General features: G+C 40.9%; 1 protein-coding gene across 1 annotated transcript; it reads right to left on the bottom strand.

The window, feature by feature from the left end:
* Positions 1-451: 451 nt before the first annotated feature.
* On the bottom strand, positions 452-20,054 carry LOC144077614 (bone morphogenetic protein receptor type-2-like). Its single transcript, XM_077605489.1, has 13 exons — positions 19,080-20,054; positions 10,604-10,786; positions 9,894-10,061; positions 8,123-8,230; positions 7,864-7,955; positions 6,886-7,116; positions 6,099-6,213; positions 4,778-4,938; positions 4,543-4,690; positions 4,297-4,433; positions 3,975-4,147; positions 2,574-3,898; positions 452-2,157 (listed from the first exon to the last, which is right to left on the bottom strand). The coding sequence occupies exons 1-13, from the start codon at positions 19,159-19,161 to the stop codon at positions 1,904-1,906; spliced, it is 3,177 nt and encodes a 1,058-aa protein (XP_077461615.1). The 5' UTR covers positions 19,162-20,054; the 3' UTR covers positions 452-1,903.
* Positions 20,055-21,754: the final 1,700 nt, after the last annotated feature.

Below are 21,754 nucleotides of genomic sequence, written 5' to 3'. Positions count from 1 at the left end.
GTGACGTGTACTTTTATTTTATAACGTTAAAGTTTATTTCCGGTTGGTCTGCTCTAAGGTTGTGTGACTTTAATGACGTCAAAGGCGAGCTGACGTAGATCACCGACGCTCGTAGCTCGTGCTGATGCTGCAGTTGCTAAGGCGCGGGAGCAGAGAGCAGAGAAATAGTAATAAAAAAAATCTCTTTTGGGTAGAGTGGAGAGGAATATTGCCCTCGTGTGGCCGGTTTCATAATGCTCGAATACCAGATGGATGGGTGGTTGGATAAATTTACGGACAGACAGATGATTGACATAGATTATCCCCCTTTCAGGGTACAGTATTTAAAAAATAAATTATTATTCTTTTTTTTAATTATTCATCGTTACGACATTTTTATAAATATGAATATACATTGACAAATGAAATGAAATTAATGACATTAAAATGAATGAAAACTGAAATACATACATTTTGTTTCACAAGAGGCAGAGCCATGTTTTATTTTTATATTGTAATATTTCCCTTGCCAGACCCACCCCAAACAGACAAAAAACAAGTTTTCATACATTTGAGAATTTTTTTCTTCCATAGTATCTTAAAAGGTTTATGGAAATTGTATCAAGCAAACATGAAGCAATGGAATCCAAGGTCCATTGAATGCAACACAGAATCCCATAAAAATATGCAAATAAACGCAATAATATTTTCTTCTTCTTGCATACAAATTACAGATTACAAAATTTAAATGGGATATTTTTTTAATTAATCCTGAATTGGCGCTGGGAATACAGAATGGTTACAACAAACATTGAATGTACAGCGCTGCACTTCAGACAAACAAATTACTCAAAGAATCACACACACACAAAGTAGAACCACCCATTCAGACATTAAGCAATGTGACCAGTACACGCACAAATATTCAGCGTGCTTTGAAAGGAGGTGAGGTTATTCTTTCTGCCACTTTTTTTTAAATATATATATATATATATATTTCCATCACAATTCCCAAAAGTGAAAATGGGACTTTTTTCCCCTATTAAGTCCCTCTGAGTAGTAAATTCAGTCACATAGATGAAATCAAACGTAACGTTGTGTGGCAATTAGACAAGTGTCTTAGATTGTGAGCATTACACAAACATATAATGTATGGTGAGATTCTGTGGAAATGGGGGAGGTTCAAATTTTCTTGATTGTTGGTGCCCCGCTTAAGAGAGATGGAAAAAGAAGGATTGTCATTTGATTTTCCTCTTCCATCGGGGCTTGAGAGGGCAAAGTTGATGATTGTGAGTAATCATAAGTGCAAAGGAGATTGACATATTTAAAACATGATTGATGGTTAAAAACAATAAAATATGAAAAGCATCTAACAACTAGTACATCCTATTGCACAATTAAAATAGTGTGATGAAACAATACATGGAAAGTCCACGATAAACAGGTCTTGCATACAAAAATCAAATACAAATAAAAATGAGTTCTTTCTGTCTTTTTAAGACCATTTCTTCTCTTCAACGGGGCCTTGTGCTTGAATGAAGCAATAAAGCAAGAGCACGTGATTGAATTCCGGGCCGCGTCGCGATCGCCACGGGCGGGGCGGGACCAGATACGAAGAACTCGTCCGCTCAAAGTGCACGTAGAAAGAGAACACTCGTACGAACGTAAAGGGACAGCGGCTGCAATGAAGGAAATGGTTGAGCGGGAAAGAACGCTGCATAGATTGCGTTTAAAGCACACGACGCCATCGGAATAGACAAAACAGCAGCAAGACCTTAATTACTGTATTGTACATGGGACTCGACTCTTAAGCCACCGTTCCCCGTAGCTTCCTCTTGCTGACTCTGAGCTGACACCCCTCAAAACAAAAAGTGATAACCTCAGTGGGTTTGTTCAGTCTTTGACAGAAGGCCGCCGGCCGGGCTCAGACGCGCGTGTCGTCACGCTCGCCGACCAAGTCTCCACCTCGCAGGTAGATGGCTGAAGTGGACTTGGGCCGATTGTGGCCTTGGCCCCGACCGGAGCCGTTGTTGTTGTTGTTGACTTCGAGCCCCCGGGCGTCTGTGGAGATGACCCACGTGGTCGGCCGCCATTTCTTCAGGGAGTATGGCGTCTTGACGCGTTTCTTGATCTTATCGCTGGTGCCCAAAGCGCTGTCAGGGTGCCCCAAACTGGCGCCTGCAAACAGGAAATGACATGGATTTCTGTTGCCTGAAGGGTGGACTTTAAGACTTTGTTACTGCTGTCCAATGTGAACTATATGTACACTGAATCCAGATTAGCATAAGAAAGTGTTCATTTACAGACAGCATTTCATGTATGCTAGTTTAGCCTATCGCCATTTTTAGACATTATGTACTCCAACGTGAGCTGGAAATGATTCGCTTGGCCGCTTGCAGATGCAGCGTAAAGACTAAAACGCCAAAACATTATGGAACTACAGGGTATGTCGGAATGGGGCTTTTGATTGATATTTTAAACATTCAATCAAACATCTAAACTCGAAACTTTCTAAAGTGTCCGACTCTTAAATCAAGATACCAGTGTATAGATTGAAAGTCAACGACATACAAAGTGAACAGTTGCTGTCTCACCTAGAGAAGCCAGGTCTTGTGTGGTGAAGGACAGGTCCAAAGAATTGGGTCTCTCTGGTCTGCGAACTTTGGGCTGCCTGAGCAAGGACTCATCTCGCATGGTGACCGTCACTGGAAAGTCCGAAGCGGCGGAGCCGGGTCCCGTGCTTTCGCTCGGAGGCCCGTTAGGAGCCTCGCTTCCTGCTTCCATACTCGAGTCCTCGTCTCCACCTCCGTCACTCTCGCCTCCGCTGTTGCCGTCGCCGCGGCCGTGGCCGGTGTTGCTATTGTTATTGTTGGTGTTGGGTCGGCCCGAGCGGAGCGCGGCCACGGTGGAGGACGAGTCCCTGGGATCCGGTTGCTCACGGCTCAGAAGAGGCTCGTGTTCGTCGGGGCTGGCCGTGATGACGCCGAGGCTGAGGCGGCTATCATCCGACCGTATTGCTCCGTTTCCATTGGGGATGAAACCGGAGCCTCCAAAACCCATATCTCCAGCCGGGGCCACGGAAGAGACAATGCCGCCGTTGTGACCGTTAACGGTGCCATTTACACTGCCGTTAGCATGCACGTCCCGTAGAGCGGGTATATTGTTTATGCCCGCAGCCCGATGAGCTTCTGCATCCAAGTTGGGGCCCGTCACGGAACCGGTGTTAATCTTGGAAGCCTCCACTTGCCGCAGGTTTGACTTGCCCGAGCGTCCGAACTTGAACCTGAGGGAAGAGGATGACGACTCCTTCTTGGGGGGCTTGTTACGCAGAGACAAGCTTGATGGCCTTTTGGGCAGGTTCTGTTGCTTGGGCAGTGGGAAGACAGCGGCGGGCATTGGAGCAGCGGGTTCCGACGTACCCGAGGCCTCACTGGCCATCTTGATGAGGGGGTACAGCAAGCTTGAACTTCCTGGGCTCAGAGGGTCCGGCGAGCAGAACTGCTTTTGAGAGTGTTCCATTAGGTTCTCATCTGAGCTTTCCTTCAGGTTCTTGTCCACCTCTTTGGGGTCAAGCTTGGTGGTCTCCAGGTCTTCCTGAGTCAGGTGAAGACAGACTGGGACCGCTGGGCCTCCTGCCGGCCCCTCGGACTCAGAAATGATGGTGGTGGTTGTAGTGGAGGCCGAGGGACTCCCCCTGAAACCCAGGCTGGTGCTGCTACCCTCGGGGGTGGGCAGCCGGGCGTTTGCTTGCTGCTGGCGCTCTTGATTGATCGAGTTCCTGTTCCTTTCTCCAGTTCCAACTCGCCCCCCCGCAGAGCTTGAGGTATCGCCCTGTGTGTTTTTAGGCATGCCCTCCTGCTCTTCGATATAAGTGGAGGAATGATCCGCATATGGGCCAGACTTGGGTGTTACGCGGTTCCTGGATTCAAATGTGGGATGAGAATATTTACAATTTTAAACAGCAGACATTATTATGGGTGAAGATCCCTCCTTACCTTTCATTGTGCAGAGTGGTTGACATGGGGTTGAGTGTGGGGCTGACCGATTTGGAGCGGTCCCAAATGAGGAGCAGCTCTGCCAGACGTTCCTCTGCACATTGGGCTGTGAGGCGGGCCTCTGCATCCTGGTCCCAGCAGTCGTCCATAGTTTCTTTTAAAGAACGAACGGCCTGCCAGATAAGAGACACAGGTCATCGCTCGCAAACACTTTCGACAGCCAAAAGACTGCTTTTTTTTCAACAGATTCTGATACTCTGGCACTTCTGTTGCTCCCCTCCTGTTTCTGCGCTCCTGTACGCCCGCGCACACACACACATACCAAGCTGTTCTCTTTCCAGGCCTCTGGGAATTTGGGCCGCTGCTTCTCCCTCGACACCAGCACTTGCATGTCCTCAAACGTCGGGTGGTTTCCGGCTTCCGCCTGGAATGCCATCTGGTACTCTGGTACAGATTCACCTAGAAAAGGTTCATTGGGGGGTAGGGATACAAAATTCAGCAACCAGTCTTATGCACCCACTCTAAAAGATGTGAATTTTCGCCACTACATGCGTGTGCTAAGTCTCACCGGGGAAAAGATCTGTGCATCTCATGAAGGTCTCCCAGTAGACCAGGCCCAGAGCGTACATGTCCACCTGCTTCAGTGCAGACTCACAGTCCCTTAGATTTACTGCTCCCTCCAGCACCTCTGGCGCCATGTAACGGATGGTGCCCACCTATAAAGAGGTTAAAAACAGGACAAATTCACTGCTATTCCTCTGACTAAATTCTTTGAGTATCTGTAACTAGAGGTCTCGTCTCACCTCACTGATGGCAGCGTTTTCCTCCTCGCCGTGGCGTGCTGGTCGGTTACCCGTCAGCTTCATGGACAGGCCAAAATCAATGATCACACAAGTGCCATCGGCCTTGACAAGAATATTCCGACTATTCAGGTCCCTGTGGGAGACCGCTGGTTTGTACATGTCTTTGAAAGAAGGAAGAAGAAATATTTGATAAAAAGAAAATGCAAAGAATATATACTTTCATATGATACAGGGGGGGTTAAACTGATTCTAAAATTGACTATCATAACAAACCCCAGTATAGTACATAAAAACTGAGAAGAAGAAAAAATGTAAATCACGTGACGAGGCAGATTGTGATATCGTTCGTATTCCTTGACCTATGAGTCCCTTGATTAATAGTTTTTTTTTTTTTTTTTTCGCGCCGTGCAATGTCATGCGGTCGATCTTTTTGCAGTTTAAAACACTCCATTAATTGAGTTACATTTACTTTTATGGTTTTATATTTATAGTTAAAACAGAGATATTTTCTTTACTAAAACCATAAAACCCTGCGTTTTACTGGATGTGGCTGAAACAGAGTCATGCAATTTGAATTTACATAGCAAACATTTTGCCTGCTAAAAAAAATGGTACAAACTTGTGCATGAATCCAGTTAAACCTGTAAGTCAAGGTACCAGTGTATATTGGTACTTAATGATATATCAAGCAAATCTCTTCATAAAAGTCCATGCTCCCCTCTCAAAATTCTACCAAAACATAATGTACTTTCCAGAGACTGCTAAAATGTTTCTTCTCTCAACTCTCCCAAAATAAGATTATGAATATATTGCCAAATATTCTCTGCATGTGCAAACTTACTGCTACAGAGAGCGACAGTTGGAGCAGAGCTGAAAGTACACCAAACAACTCTTCTTTCCCTTCCAATTCTTCGCGTGTCACTTGCTCATCCACTTGCCTTTTACTCCCTCGCTACTTGAAAGCCTCGCTGACTGCTGTGATGAGTACATCGACTGATTCAGATAAATGAGGAGGGCCGAAGGAGTATCGCTCACTTTAGTCGTCAGTTCTGCCTACGAAGAGTGATTTTGCTAAGCCTCAAGAATATTCATATCAAGTCACGTCATCCTTCTAAGCAATTTTTGATGACTTGGGTGCAAGCAAGGGGACTTTTTTTAAATAGGCCATGCTGCACAGGAAGAATGAAAGTGTGCGTTTCTCGCAATGCAGTGACGCGATGACCCACATATAGTCGTCCTGTGCGGCGTACAAATCATTTTAAACTTCTGACTGAAAGACAGGGCTTTCAGAATATTTTCCCCCCCAAAATTGGTAGCTGACCTCCTTTGAAGAGTTCTGTGTGCAGATACGCCAAGCCACGAGTGACGGAATGAGCAAGCCGGCAGCTGTTGACCCAGTCGTTGACCTGAACGCTCAGGTAGCGGCTCAGGGATCCCTAGGGCAGGAAAATGTAGGATGAGGAAAAAGGGCCACTATCGTAAGATGTGGAGTGGAGTTGATGAGGCGGCAAAGTCAAATGAATCACCAGCATTGCTCTTCAAGTCTGACAAGAGAACAAGTGATGTGTGCGAGTGGGGAAAAACTGCTGACTCTTTATATGCACCTACAATTGCATAATCGACAAAGGCCAAGTGACATACTACTAGTTTCATCGAGTCACCTAAATAACATTCAGGTGATCCAGGTTTCATACTTAAAAATGATTGAAAATAATTTTAATTATATCATGCTTCTACCTCACATTGACAAAACACTTTTTTAAAAATTATTTCATCACAAATATATTTAGTATCTCAACTGGACCTGGAAAAAGTTGATTCGAAGTAGTAATACAATGGTGTATAGTGTGCCAACTATTTGAAAATGTGATTGTATTATTAAATTACTAATAAACAAAAAGCTTTAAACTAGTTAAACTACTCATACGTTTGTAAATTATACTACTTAATGCACTTTACGTTCTGAAAATCACATTAAGTAGAATGCACAGGTGTGCCATGCTCGACGTAATACTACAGGCGGCTATGACAAAGACATTGTATTCAACCACACTAAGAGTGCATATTGCCCTGATTGCCAGTAGACATTTGGGAATCACATCACTCACGTGTGGGTAGTAATCCATGACCAGCAGGTACTCGGTACGCCCCTCTGAGCCTATCCGCTCATCGGCAGCCACGAAGCAAGCGATGTTGTCGTGCTCCAGCAATGGCAGCCGGTATATGGAGCATTCATTTAGAAAGTTTTGGCGGTTGCTGGCAGTAAAGACCTTGACGGCAACAGGTCGCTCATCTAGGGAGCCGCAATAGACAGCGCCGTATCGGCCCCGGCCAATCAGCTAAAAGGAAGGGGGAAATGGAAAAAAGGCAGAGAATAAAAAACCCTAAAAGCCTCATTCATCTAGTCGTTGGTAAGCACAATAATTTTCAGAATTGTGAAGTTTAAGCTCTTCAAATGTTTCATCTCAATTCACAAGATATTTTTTGGTTTGGAGTCAGAGTAGCAACATTTTTTAAAGAAAACATACTTTAGTAAGTATAAATCTAATAAACAAACAATTTTGTGTTTTGCAGAACAGTAAGCGTAGGAAAGCATCATTCTAAAAGGAAACTCAACTTTGTCAACCATATTCTGACATGTACTTGTTTATGTTGAGCACTGTATATGTAAATCTCTGTCCTTCGAGCAAACTCATCTAATGTAAGAAAGATATAAAATCAGATTGAAGGTTTAGAGAGTTAGGCTGCAAGTAGAGAAAACAGAACCAAATGAAAGGCAGATGAGAGGCAATCGGGCATTAAAAAAAAATCAAACCGTGGGCATGAAATTTAGTTAGGGTTATTGAGTTGCTCAGAACTAAGTCATTAAGTTAGTGGTGACCTTTCAAATAGACATCCAACAAACTTTAACACAAAATGCATCACAGGCACGAACATTCTTTAGCCTCGCTCAGTTAAAGTAGTAGTGTAGTAAATGCTGGGGGTGAGCTGCATTGTACTGTATATTGGCCTATTTAGGGGGGAATAAGTGATATATTTTCTTTAGGAAAGAAAAATGGGACCCGTCATATTTTGGGGGAACATACCTCAAGCAGTTTAAGATTATCTAGGTCCAAAGAGCTCTCTGAGCCAGCAGCCTCCATCATGTTCAAATTGTGAAGACCTTGCTTACGGTCTCCTGTAAAACAAAGAAGAAGGGGTTGAGTGTCCACAGAATGAAGAAATCAATTAAACCATATTCTCGCTAATCTCGTTTATAACAGTGATTGTGACCCCATCATTAAAAAGACTGAGCTACTGAATATGGTCTTTTCTTCTTCTCGCCAGCGCACCATGGAAACTCACCACGCATCATGCGATAGCCAAAGAAAGCAGCTACAGCGACGATGACCAGCACACCGACTGTTGCCAGGGCAATGATTATTGTCACTTCGTAACTCAGAGTATGAGGGTCTGTAGGGAAAACAGATAATAAAAAAATAAATAAACAAGAGAGCAAACGGTTAAAACATACTTAGAGTATTTCTGTTTTCATGGTCTTCAAGTGATTCATATATAATGATGTGGTTTGCTGGAAAGCTAATAGTAAAATGGTGAATGGGTTTCCACTTGTATAGTGCTTTTCAACTTTCAAGGTGCTCAAAGTGCTTTAACCCCATCTCCTCATTGCCATTTAACAGAATCAATAGAAAATCTATTATTACTTATTTTTTTACCTGAGTTTTTCTGAGTGTGCGTACCATAATTCTGAGTTGTTAAATTGTGTGTGCACGTGTAAAAACACAGATTTGTAGAATTGTTAAAATTGCATTTATTTGTTTTGTTTGGTTAATGATTAAAAAAAGGCTCAGACCAAAATTACATTTAAATGAGAATACATATTTATTTAGGTGAATATTACATGAATGATCTCTGAAAGTGAGAGGTGAAAATGCTTTGGTGCTATTATTAAATTATTAGGACAAAAATACACTGGTCCGGCTCACTTGAGACATACCTAAATGTTGTGAATGAGGCCCCTTTGAACCAAAATGAGTTTGACACCTCTGATCTAGTTTGAGTATCTGTGATCGGGCTGAAACCAAGCTTTCTGATGTAGAGCAGCACATACTGCTCCTGGATGTCTTGAATGTTTTGAGATTTCATTGTACCCTGTAACCAAAACACCCTGTACTAGGGCCAAGCCACATTAAAAAAAGTTTTCAAGGGCAATACTAGTAGCTTGTTTAAATGTTAAGAATTAGAGCAGTATAATTACACACAGCAAAATTAGTTGGTAAAAAATGTGTGGCCTGACATAGGGATCTCTTGTAGCTATTGAAGTGTGCCACTGCATCAGAATACGAATGTCAATACCGAAAATTGCTGGTAGTATAATAATAATCATTTGCCCCAAGTTCTATCTGACTTACATTTTTATTTTTATTCACCCAACCATTTTTTCGAGAACTACTAAAAACGGTGCCCTAGCTACAAAGTAATTGGAATCATTGGATGTCCGTTCGTGTTTAGAAAACTTTGTACCCTCAATAGTGGCTATGGAGATAATATCATGTTTAATCCATTGTCCAATAAACATGGCTTTCTTCCTTTCTGCTTTCCATGTTTCCCTTGTCACCTGTTTGCTAAGATCAGTCACTAAGCCACTCGCAGACAGACTGATAATACAGACGCCTTGAATTCTGAGGAATGTGGAGTGGCAACATAAAAAGTCATGTGTGCGTGTATGTATGTGTTTTGTCACCTGCGCATGTCTACACATAGAACACACACTGCATTTAAGTCATCTCTAAACCTTGAAGAAGGAACAATTGACAATACACGTGTCTACTTTTCTGTAACTGGGGAACTCGTATCTCCCTACAAAATTTTACCAGGAACTAAAACCTCAATGTACAAGGAAGTAATGTATGTCTCTGTTATCAAGTGTAAACCATAAATATTAAAACAGCCTGGCGTAATAATGTTTACCCCAACTATGGTTGTTGTGAAAGAACGATAGCAAAAAGTTGAGATTTCCAGTGTTTATAAATTATGAGTGTGCCTCAGTGTGCCTGTATGTGTGTGTGTGTGTCTGTGTGTGTGTGTGTGTGTGTGAGAGTGTGTGTGCACGTACAGATGGGCTGTGCAGTAGTGGGGCTCGGAGGCGGGAAGTCTTCTGTGAAGTTGACATTGCACATGTCAGTCCCACAACAGCAGAAGTGGTATGTCGCGTTCTTCATAGTCTTCGCTTTGCAATGGTCATCACGACAACCTTCGTAGTCACCAAGCTGGCGCCAGCAACCTAATCGAGATTAACCACACAGATATTGAGAAATTATAAGGTCTGAATTTAGTGTCCAATATCTGTTTCCCCCCCAAAACCACACACAACTAGGAAACGTTGGACTAGGAATACTATGTCAAGTCCATTCCCATTTATCTATATAGCTCTTAATCACGACAAAATTCTTAAAAGGGCTTCAAATGCCCACCGCTGGCAAACAGTGAGATGAGGACATCCCTGATCTGAACCCCCAAAAGAGCAAGGAAAAGCACAAAAAATCCATGAGTGTAAAAGAGGAAAACTTTAGCTTCAGTCAAACAGGAGAAAATTCAAAGCACTTTAAATTATATTACATTTCAGGAATTTCCATGGATTTGCAGAACCCGTGCTATCAGCTAGACAGCCAACACACACAAAGTGGCCAAAATAAAGGGAAATAGCTTAATGCTAACAAAATTAAATCAAATCAATGGTCCATGGCAAAATAGAGTAAACATGCATCATGCAAACTACATTAGATACATTTTAGTTGGTCTTCTATCATCTTACGCCTATCATACCTTGTTTGACTATTCGGAAATCGCCTGGTGTACTTTTCTCCCACAAGCCGAAGCAGTGGTTACCCTTGGCACATCGGATGGTCGTATTATCCGGAGAGACTCGGCCCTCGCCCAGAGCAACTCGCTCAACCTCCTGATGTTGCTGGTCGTTAAAAGCACACTCCCGCTCTTCGCCCTGTGCCGCTACAAAAAGGATGAGATTTGGGGTCTTTAGTAAGTAACAATTTATAAGTGCAGTACTTTTGCTGAGCATCTAATTATTACCATAGTTATGTGTTTTGACCTTTCACCCACATTTCAACACTGTTGACAATAACAAACTAGAAATATACTTTCCTCATCGCGAATGACGACGGCATCAAGAGTGCCGTAAAAACATATTTAGCAACAAAATAAATTGAATACAATTAAAATGTTAAAATGTTATTGATGCTTTTCAATAAACTGGAAAACAACTGTTCATTCCTACTCGTCAAAAATGCATTTTTTGGTGAAACAAGAAAATATTGTTTGTTATTCGCGAAAACAACAAGAAATTTTACTCCACCCTTCACTTGTAGCCCACAAGAATGGTTTTAAATCTTGCCTCTTTCCAGCTAATCATCAATATAAATTCAATTCAAGTGTATCTTAAAACTCAAAACGCCTACGGAATGCAAAGACATAGGGACATTACAATACACGATATTTGTAAGCGCAAATGTACAGTCGATGCTCATCAAAGAACTCAAAGCACCTAATGTTGGAATTTTTTTTGGTTTCAATGCATTGTTTATGGAAATAAAAAGGGTCATCAGTATTGCATCAAAGGAAACAGTTTGTCATACTCCATTTTTTTAAATTGATGATCTGCAAATCAATCCACCAGGGATTATTGGCAGACAATAGTCTCTCTGTCAAAAACAATGATGTGAAATCTACAATGTGCCACAGCAAAACTTGTTAATGGATGTCCATTTCAATAAAGGAAGTGACTGGATTTGGAAAAACTGTATATGTGTCTGTCTACATAGACAGCATCATCTGAGATAAGAAACATGAGAATCTATATGGCATGTCCTCTAAACATTTCCCCCCCCCCCTTCCTCTGTTTACAGGGGCTACGCCTATTATACACGCAAGAGTGGTTGCGTTGTACCCAAGGTCAAGCGAGCCTGCGGGGGCAGAGTGGTACAAAGGGTTTTCTCACAAATGCTGTTTCGTTTTTGTATGTATGGCCTTTAAGAACTCAACTCAAGTTAAGGTTATTTATATAGCACTTTAAGATCAATCCAAGCTGCAACTAAATGCTGTATACCACTACAACTCAACATAGGACACTATAACATGACGTAATTCGGAAACAAAGCAAAATTAGATTTGAAGAGAAGAAATCAGGGGCGTTTTTAAAACACTTCATTTTCAGTTGGTTCATAATGTATTAAATAATATCAAAGATTTTACCCCCGAAAAGATTTACCAAAATATTTGTTCTTTTCTGTGAGTACCCATGACTAATTCTGGAATATTATGAAAAAAAAACAGGCCTGCAATTACCACACATCAGTTGCCTTTACAAAAAGCAAGGGCAGACAAAATAATTAATTTTCAAGGTATTTGTTATTTCCACAGTCCAGCATTAATTGAGGCCTGCTGGCCAGCATGTGATTGTTTCAGTTTCCCACACAAAATTCACTGACTGTGTTTCAGACAGCGAACATTGGCTCAACTTGGAAGGGTAAATACGCAAGTGTATCACGCGGTAAACTGATTTTGGGTTCAAACTGTCATGTCAAACCGCACTTGTGTTAGTGCGATAAAAAACACTAAATCCTCCCTCTACGCTTGGTCATGTGACATTCACGTCACAACTGCTCTGAGCTGTTTTGACATTAATTTTGGCTAACAGCAGAGGGCGGTAATGAGAAAAATAGTGGCTCCGTGGCAAGAATGAAAATGGAAGAATCAATCGTTTCATTTTATTCCACAAATGCAACAGCAACTAAAACCTGTTTTTTTTTTGTTATTTTTACTGTACACAAAACATTTTTTGGGAAAAAATATTTTGTTCAATTTACCTTTAAATAAAACAAACCTCAAAATCCCTAGGAGTCTTAGACCTGCACATGCAATTGTTTTCCTTGTGGAATCCACTTCCTTGAGTATATTCGGATATTAATGGAAATGTCGTGCACAAGGGAGGGGTGACGGACATCATCATACATGCTGCAAGGGAGGAAATATAGAGGGACAATAGAAGGAAGTGCACAGTCAGTGACAACACCCGAGACAGTAAAACAAACAGACTTGACCATGAAGGCCACAGATAGTTTGACATAAGAATAACCCATCTTTGTATGAATATCCATGTTTCTACCGTCTAAACTTGAAAACAAATCACCACTACCAGCAGACTCTACTGTGACAGAACTTATGAATTCATACAAGTAACTGAGACACAACCTGGCTAAGATAAAACACATCACTTAATTTTGTTCTCTGCATTTGACATTTTGAGCAATTATATTCCAACATATTTAAAGAATTTAGAAACTAAACTCTGAATTCACGTCACAATTTCGAAATCAATATCTTTAACAACACTACGTTATTGCAATTTTAACTCTGAGAGAACTTTAGTGGGGTTTTGGGGGGATTTTTAAAAAAAAAAAATTACGTTGATTGTTTTGTTGACTAAATTCTCCCAATCGCTTAAGAGCATTTATGGCTGGGAGCTAATCTCAGAGTTTATTTCTGATTGGCCATGGCTGACTCTTGTTCCTGATTCTTCTCGGTAGAGCTTGTGCTCAACTCCTACTGCTACACTAGATAGTTGGTTAGAGCATGAAGACAAGCGCAGTTAAGCGTGATAAGAGACAGACGGAGAGAGAAAGAAAGGGAGAGAAAGAGAATGAGAGCGAGAGGGGGAAAGAGGCAAAGAAATATCAAAAGGCTGGAGTGTAGTGCTCTGCTGCAAGCTCTCTCATTGGATAATGGTGGGCACTTTAGTGGTTGCCAGTGGCCCAGATATTTGTTAATACCCCGCCCTCTCTTCTAACCCCCACCCCCAGTTCCAGCATCTATCCCCCACTCCAGCCGTGTAACTCTCTTCCCTGGTGGCCCTAGGTGCCCCCACCCTCCCTCTCAAACTACCCCCTTCCCCTCAGCCTCATTGCTGAACAACAACAGATCTAATCTGTCCCTGTTGCCCAGTCCCATAAGAGATGCAAGACACTGCAGTGAGAAGAGGACAGTGTGCCAAGCATTGAGTTATTGCAAAATGCATCACCCTTTCATTACAAATGTTGTTTGAAATCATATTGGATTATTTCCTAATATTCTTATTGAATAATGTGGCTTGAAATGTTGTTGCTTGTTATGCTTTTTTTTCTTCAACTTTTATGGACACTTTGTATTGTTCCAAAACACCAAACAATTTGTTAAGGGTCAATACTATTTGTACAAACAAGGGGACAAATGAAAACCTTAATTTGAATACCTTTAACTACATTTTAGTTCTTTTCATAGTATGCTGGCCATCATCTCGTTCTTTTCCCAAACACAAAAAGGGAAATTATGACTCTAACATGCAAAAAAAATATTCACTCCATAACTAGATGTGCTGAATATACCTATGTAATTATTTATAACATTTCAAATTCCCAGAAATAAAATAGTTTAGTTTACTACAACTACAATTTGTAATTAAAATATCAATTGTTGCGGAAAGTCAAGCTATTTATCAGCCCTAATCTACCTGCTATGGCTGTTGTTTGGGTGCTTTCGTGTTGCTGAGGTGGGATGGGTTGGATTCTGGGGCCTTTGCTGACACCCCCAATATTCCAAGCCTGTTTAAAGATGAGAGAGATGAAGCAGGGGCAAGTAGGCTTTTAATCCGTCCCATCTGTTGCATAACGACTGCCACCCTCTAAAAACACCGCCACTACTCAGTCTGTGTCTGTCTGGGTCTGGTACAGTTATGCTAATCCTTGGGTTTACACTGCCCTCAAACCGTAGGGCCACAATTACTGACCACAATGCTTTTGTATCATATCCTGGTTTCCACCCCCCTTGCTAAGCCACCCTCTTGACCCTAACTTTCCCAAATATGTGATGAAAACACAAATGACTGAGTGACGGAGGTGTTGTGCTATTACACAACAATGGGGGGCACAGGAGATAATCTTAGATGAATTATGAACAAAGCACATACACCAGATAATGGTCGAATCAAAATGCTGCAAATGATTTAGATTTCTTGTTATCACCCATCTTTTAAAATTTTTACTTTTTCAAATTTGAATAATTTTTCAACATGCAAAAAATAGGTCGAGTGCAGAGATTTTGCCTTGATAAAATTCAAAGTGTCATTGCAGGGTTTACATGGCAATTCAATCACATCATTAGATTTCCACCACTTCGATGTCCGTTAAAACTAGAGGTAAACTTACCAGCTTTATGAGGATAAAATAAGGATTCTTTGGGCAATAATAAGATATTTGCTTTTACTAAAGTCTACCGATATTCTACCGTTTCAAATAGTGAGAAATGTAAGAAATGTTTTGCGAGAGGCAGAGTAAACAGCTGGTTATTTTAGAATCATATAAATTTATATGTTTTGAGTGAAATTGGTTGTAAGGATCATTTTTGCCCTGGCTTTGCACTGGTAAGGCATTTGTACATATATTACTGTATGCCCATTTGAACACCTCAACACCCATATTTTGTGTAGCTCTTGAATGTAATGATAATGTTCAACATTTTGAGTAATATACAATCAACGAGGGCGGTAGCAAGTCATTTATCGGGATGCTCATGTTAAATTTTGTGACCTACAAAATATTTACAATATGGAAATAATGGAAAAAGCTGTTGCTTTAATATCCAATCATTCGCAATCATTGAACAACTGGACCATATATGGGCAGTTAGCTCACTGTAACCGAGTCATTGTGTGGATGGGTGTAGTCCCATCTTCTATTGGTGGCATCTTTCACAGACACGTAAGCACGGCTACTGGCACCATTGCAGAATTCAGTGTTTCAGTTTTGGTGCTCTGAAATCCAGCTAATAATTCTTGCATGATCACAAAAACAAGAAATGTCAACAATTAAGTGGAAGATGCAATTTTGCTGAACATGAAACATGCTAAAACTATATACTCAATTCATTTATAAAGGTTTGTTTGAGGAATTATTAGCTCTTTACTCTTTCAGATTGGTTTACACTAGATTAAGGACCAAAACAAGTAAAAACTAAATTTGCTGGGGTTTCGCATCATGCATATTTTGAAATGAAGGAAGTGTAAGATTTTCACTTGGTGAAGGCATTATTTCATCTTTTTTATGTTTGAGTTGACAGCAGCACAAGTGTGATCCTTTTAAAGTGGTAAAAAAATAGCCAAATTAAATTACAAACCCAACAAGGAAACTGTAAGAGACTCAGATGATGAATACTTTAATTTTCGTCTTAATTTGGACAAGGTAATTAAATTAAGTATGAACACAGTCTTATATTACATTACTCATGTCCAACTGAAACTGCATGTCATTTGGCTCCCAATATGCTATATGCTACATTCTTCAATGCCAACCAACCATTGAAGCGAGTCGAAAAAGAGTTATTTGCCTGAGTTGTCGATTTTGATGCTGTATGCCCATCCTGACTCAATCAAACCCTGTTTTGATCCGGGCTTGTTACTGGCTGTGGCTGGGGAATTGGTGCACTGTAATTTCTTATGTGAATATGAAATATCATGTCGAAATGTTAGAATGAAAAACCTGTCTGAAAAGGATAGGAGATGCATGTTCTTTTTCTTGCTAGTCAAGGACACAGGATTGCAAGCATGCAAGCTGATCCAATAAAATCTTTAAAAAAAATCATGTATGAACAAACAATCATAGCTTCACAAAGCTAGAGATCCCTTTTGTCCCAATTATTATTACCAATTTCCAACATTCGATTGAGTTACTCCATTAAATCTAATGTTTAGGATGTACAAGAAAATTCAATGAGCTGTTCAAATTACAAGCAAATAATTTTGCTTCGGTTTATCTTTCTGTAACTTTGGTAAAATAAAGAGCTGTATTTCCACTACCATCCCAGGTGTTTTACGGAGTCTCACTTGTTTAGATTTTATCTTATCTTTTACAACACACAGTAGTAACCACGCTGAACAGTTACAATAGGTGATTATTTTTGATCACGCCTGCAGAGTAACAAAATCACTTGAGGAAAAAAATCCTTATTCAGGTTTTCAAAATGTGTGCATGAAAGAGTTAATAGACTTTTCTGCTTTGATGGAAACAGAATGCAAGACAAAACAAGCTGTGTGATATAACCCAAATATTGAAACCCAAAACAATTGGTGCATTCATATCAAAATAGAAATTGCATTATGCTGCATCATAACAGACATCAGTGAAATGAAAAATTTGGTAATTAATCTAATCTGCGTTCTTTAGAGGACTCCCCCTAAAACATAATAATCCAACACAGAATTATGATGGCATGTAAGGAAAAATGCATGTTTTAGTTGAATAAAAAAAACATGGATAAAAAACATTCAGAAATTAAAACAAAATAGCAGAATGAATTAACAAACACATTTTGCAAAGAAAGAACAAATGTGTCAAGAAAACAACTACAAGTATGAAATATGATGCTAAATGCAAGGACGCTAAAAAATGTCAATTAAGTAACCCATCTAATACATGTAGTATAGTACATGATCCCATGTACTGTATATGTCATGGTCAGAGGCTGGTGCATAAATACTACGCTTCATCTTGTTGCCTACATATTAAAGCTTAACTTTAACTTTTATTTTATTTTCTTTAGACCAATTACAAGCCCAGCTGAAGAATTACGCATTTTTGTTGAATTCTGTACCATTACATATAGAGAAGCTGACCGCACAGAATGCAAATACTCAAGGAGAAATGAGCATATTTCCAGGGAGTTTGCTCAAGGGCACAAATAGTATAGTAGTGAAGATTCACACTCTCCAAAACATGGTTGCAATTATTTTTACTTTTATTCTGCACCAGGTCCCTGCACTTCGAAAGCACTTACACACAGACCAATCCAGGAGATGCCAAAGACACTCTTTTAGCAATAATTCAAAATTGAAAGAGAAATACTACTCATAAGGTTTATAAATGTTTTTGGGAGCAGGAAAACATGAAACTCTAGGTTAGCTTCTCAGTTGAAGATGCTGGTTTTGTGTGACATATGGCCAGTCCAATGATCGTAAGAGGCTATATGCATTTTGAGTTAAATGAATGATGTGACAAAGATAGTCATAGCACTTAAATGGAAAGTGCTATCATCCAAATTCCAGTGGAAACAGTTTAAAACGTTGATTGAGCTTTTCGTTTTCCTAAAAAAATGCTCTCTTAATAATAATATGATTTTACGTTTTGCATATGTTCAAAGTAGCAACCATACAGTCTACATGAGTATTTGGTACAATTTTAAAAAGAGATTGCAAGAACAATTCTCTATTTTAATTAAAACAACAACAAAAATTATGTTTGAGTCAAAAATATGCCATGTTCAAAAGTGCACTGATTGTAATAAAACACTTATTATTTTTAAAAATCAGTCATCAATATAGGTGACAATAAGAGTGAACACTATTACTTTTCTCAGCCGAAAGATCCATTCTAATGCAGGTCAAGTTCGTCTACAACTCATTCTCCATGAATATATGACAAAAATACATTTGGCACTGGCCCGATGCACAATACAGTAAATATTCCTTGGGCAATTACACACAATTAATCACTGTCCATGATTCAAATTGGAATGGATAACCACATATCTATTAAAGGTTAGGCACAACCATGGCCATATTAATTACACCAGTGTGGATTTTATTCAACCTCTACTTATAACACTGGTACTAGAAACCAGAATTATGAAGAACATATGGGTATTTTTACATTTATAATAGGAACCCAATAATCTTAACACAGAGGTCCAGGGCCATAGGAGGTTGATTGTTTTCTCTTGCAAAAAATAGCTGTCCCATCTTCCCACACATTCCCTGCATACACTGTTCCTCCATCTCTGTGCAGCCCCAGTATCTTATCTCAAGCTCAAGGTCTCACAGAAGCCTGGCCTCAACCCAGAGCCTGGAAAAGGGGGGTTGGGGCACCATTTGGCAGACAAGGCCTGCAGTATGTTTGGCAGTGTTTTTCCAGGCCTTTGTACACAGAACGATTAAAAAGAAGCAACTGTGGGTATTTGCTTGAACATTCAAGATGAGTTATCTGTGAAGGTTACTGGACATTGTGGATATCAATGAAATGAGTTCCATACAGCAAACATTGTAGAAATCAAGGAGTGTTTATCATTTGAGAATCCATCTCAATTGGGAGGGAGCTTTGAGAAAATCCAATAACAGAAGCACATTCGGTGATATCGGTGTGTACACTGTACTAAACAGCATTCAATATTTACAAGACAATGTATAGACGGCCAAGCAACTTACCAGCCACCGGTGTAAGGAGAAGCGCCAAGCAAAAGCCGAATTTTGCGAGGTACTGCATCGTTGTAGTTCGACCCAGAGGCATAATCGTACAGACAGACTTTGGTCTTTAACTTGGTGCTAATCCACACACTTGATGTACTTTCTGTTTGTCTTCTTTTTGCCTCTACCACATCAGTGTTTCTTCCTTCGCAGATCCTCGGATCAGCTCAATTTGTCGAAATGCCCTGTCTGGCTGGTGGCTATACATTTGATGCAGACTAAAAGTCGCTCATGTGCCGTCAAAAAGAGGGTCAAAACAACAACACTAACGTCGTCCGGTGATGCATTCCCGCATAAAACCAAAGCGATCGGCTTGTTTGGCGTATATTAAACGCAATTGCGAAAGCAAGCCATCCCGATAAGCTGACATGCTAGCATCTAGACGCCTGTCTCCTGCAGGGAAACTTCACTAAAGCCGGAAAAGGGTGACGCAAAACGACAAATATGTCATTTGATTATCCGTTTAGCATTCTCACATGTATAACAAATGATTCCGCCCAGCGTCTGCGTTGCAAACAGGACGTTCCCATGTAATTACACGTTAGCCAATTAGCTCGCCTAGATGCTAAAGAAACGCTACCGAAAGCTTACAAGCGAGTTTGTCCTCCTCCTCCTCCTCAACGTCCTCTCCTAGTTCTCGGTCTAAAAGAGAGGAATTTGTCCAGGCGCCGCGACTTTTCTGCCTTTGCCAGAGAAAAAAAATAACATCCCAGAACCTGCTCTGCTTTCCAACGGCGGCGTCGGAGGGGGGGCGGTATATCTCTGGAAGTGATCTTTCCAGGGGCGGTCGACTGCGCTTGTTCTAGACGCTCTGGTGCTCCGTTAGGCCGACAGGCAGACAGACAGGCTGGGCGGATGGGAACGCCTCATTTATTTGCTGGCTTGTTTGGACCGCTTGTCTCCGGTGTCATGTTGCTGTGGGTTGGCGTCGGGAGGGCGGAGGAGGAGGGGGTAGGGGGGGATACAGTACGGTACAGGAGAACCATGGAACAAACTGGAATGTTGCAGCGCCACTGTGCCGCAGACTGTGCGCACAACACACGTGAAGTGGAAACGTGCTATAAATTGCCGAAAATATTCCAACAATTCACGTTGGAACCCGAATGGGCTTTTCCTCGAAGTGTATTCATAACGTGTATTCATCTCATTTTTTGAACCGGTTTATTCCTCATTAGGGTCGCAGGGGGTGCTGGAGCCTATCCCAGCTGTCTCCAGGCCAGAGGCAGGGGACACCCTGAATCGGTGGCCAGCCAATCGCAGTGCACAAGGAGACGAACAACCATGCACACTCACACCCATACCTAGGGGCAATTTAGAGTGTCCAATCAGCCTACCATGCATGTCTTTGGTATGTGGGAGGAAACCGGAGCACCTGGAGGAAACCCACGCAGGCCCGGGAAGAACTTGCAAACTCCACACAGATGGGCATGACCTGGATTTGAATCCAGGACCCCAGAGCTGTGAGGCCGACACGCAAACCGCTGGCACCACCGGGCCGCCCCAATAAAAAATATTATCATGTTTATATGATTCAAAATTGCTCTCCTAAGATGTAAAATGACATTTTGGTCAATACTGATTAACAATTTTTCTGGGCTTTTCTAGTTTTTCCTATATCCTCCTATGACTTGGCGTCCACATGTGTGGACATCAGATTTCTGGATGTCAAAGACTACAATGTTAAAATTTGGACTACAAGGGCCTGGCATCCATTCATGATGTGGACATCATTTTTCTCAGAAACTACATCATGTAAAAAGATAATTCTTAGTTTTTTACACTCGTCAGGTCCCAATTAGCCTAAATATCAAAGAGAAAATAAAAATGCATGCCTTGCAAGAGTTTGTGTTTTAGAAGATTACGTTTGTTTGCGCCAATCAAAGCAGAGTTTCGGGGTGGGGAACAAGTTAGCCACAAAGAGCAAAAATTTGAAACTGGGAGTCAGAGCCACACCACACAGTGACCTGCCAAAACAGACAGATACACACACAAAACACACAATTAAAACCATATTATTCACCATAAAACTTTCTTCCCTTTATAAAACAACAATGTGTACATTTCAAGGTAAGTGTCCACCCTCAACACACACATCAAATGGAACTTAGCCAGAGTACATGCAAAATATGATAAGCATTCATTTTGACCGGGAGCCACATGCAGATCGAGAGCCGCGTGTTCGTAAAAGTATGAATGGGTTTGGTTGAGCGGACTTAACAGGTTCCTGACCTCCACCCAAAAAAAACACCTTAAGCATAAATTAGAGCAGACATTTAACCAAGAGAAAGGCTTGTCTTCCAAAATCAAGGCAGGAGTTCAGAAATGTGCTTTTGAAATAATTTGTCCAACATTCCTATAACACATTCCTAAATTGTAGGCATTAATATTAGATTTTTTTGTGGGATCATACAAAACAAGACAAACATACACGCACGCACAAGCGGGACAGACGTGTTGAGTTGACAAACCAATCAGAAAACATAACTCTGAACATTGTAGGTCAAATCAATGGCGTCCTGAGGCAAATGTAAAATCTCATTGATTTGATTGCTACACACACTAAAGCACCAGAGTATTTATTTATTTTTAAACCAAGTATACCAATTAAAACTATTTTCTTCGCGTTCAACAAGTCA

This window comes from Stigmatopora argus, chromosome 1, assembly GCF_051989625.1.
Source record: "Stigmatopora argus isolate UIUO_Sarg chromosome 1, RoL_Sarg_1.0, whole genome shotgun sequence".
Taxonomy (NCBI): Eukaryota; Metazoa; Chordata; class Actinopteri; order Syngnathiformes; family Syngnathidae; genus Stigmatopora; species Stigmatopora argus.
The sequence above is the reverse complement of the archived record's forward strand: the minus strand, read 5'-3'. Positions and strand labels throughout refer to the sequence as shown.

Bases quoted from the DNA above. Each gene is read 5' to 3' on its own strand.
- LOC144077614 (XM_077605489.1), bottom strand. From the start codon at position 19,161: ATGCCTCTGGGTCGAACTACAACGATGCAGTACCTCGCAAAATTCGGC. The intron at 8,231-9,893 runs GTACGTGCACAC...TTTTCCCTACAG, and splicing joins CACTACTGCACAGCCCATCT to ACCCTCATACTCTGAGTTAC. The intron at 7,117-7,863 runs GTATGTTCCCCC...CCTTCCTTTTAG, and splicing joins ATAATCTTAAACTGCTTGAG to CTGATTGGCCGGGGCCGATA.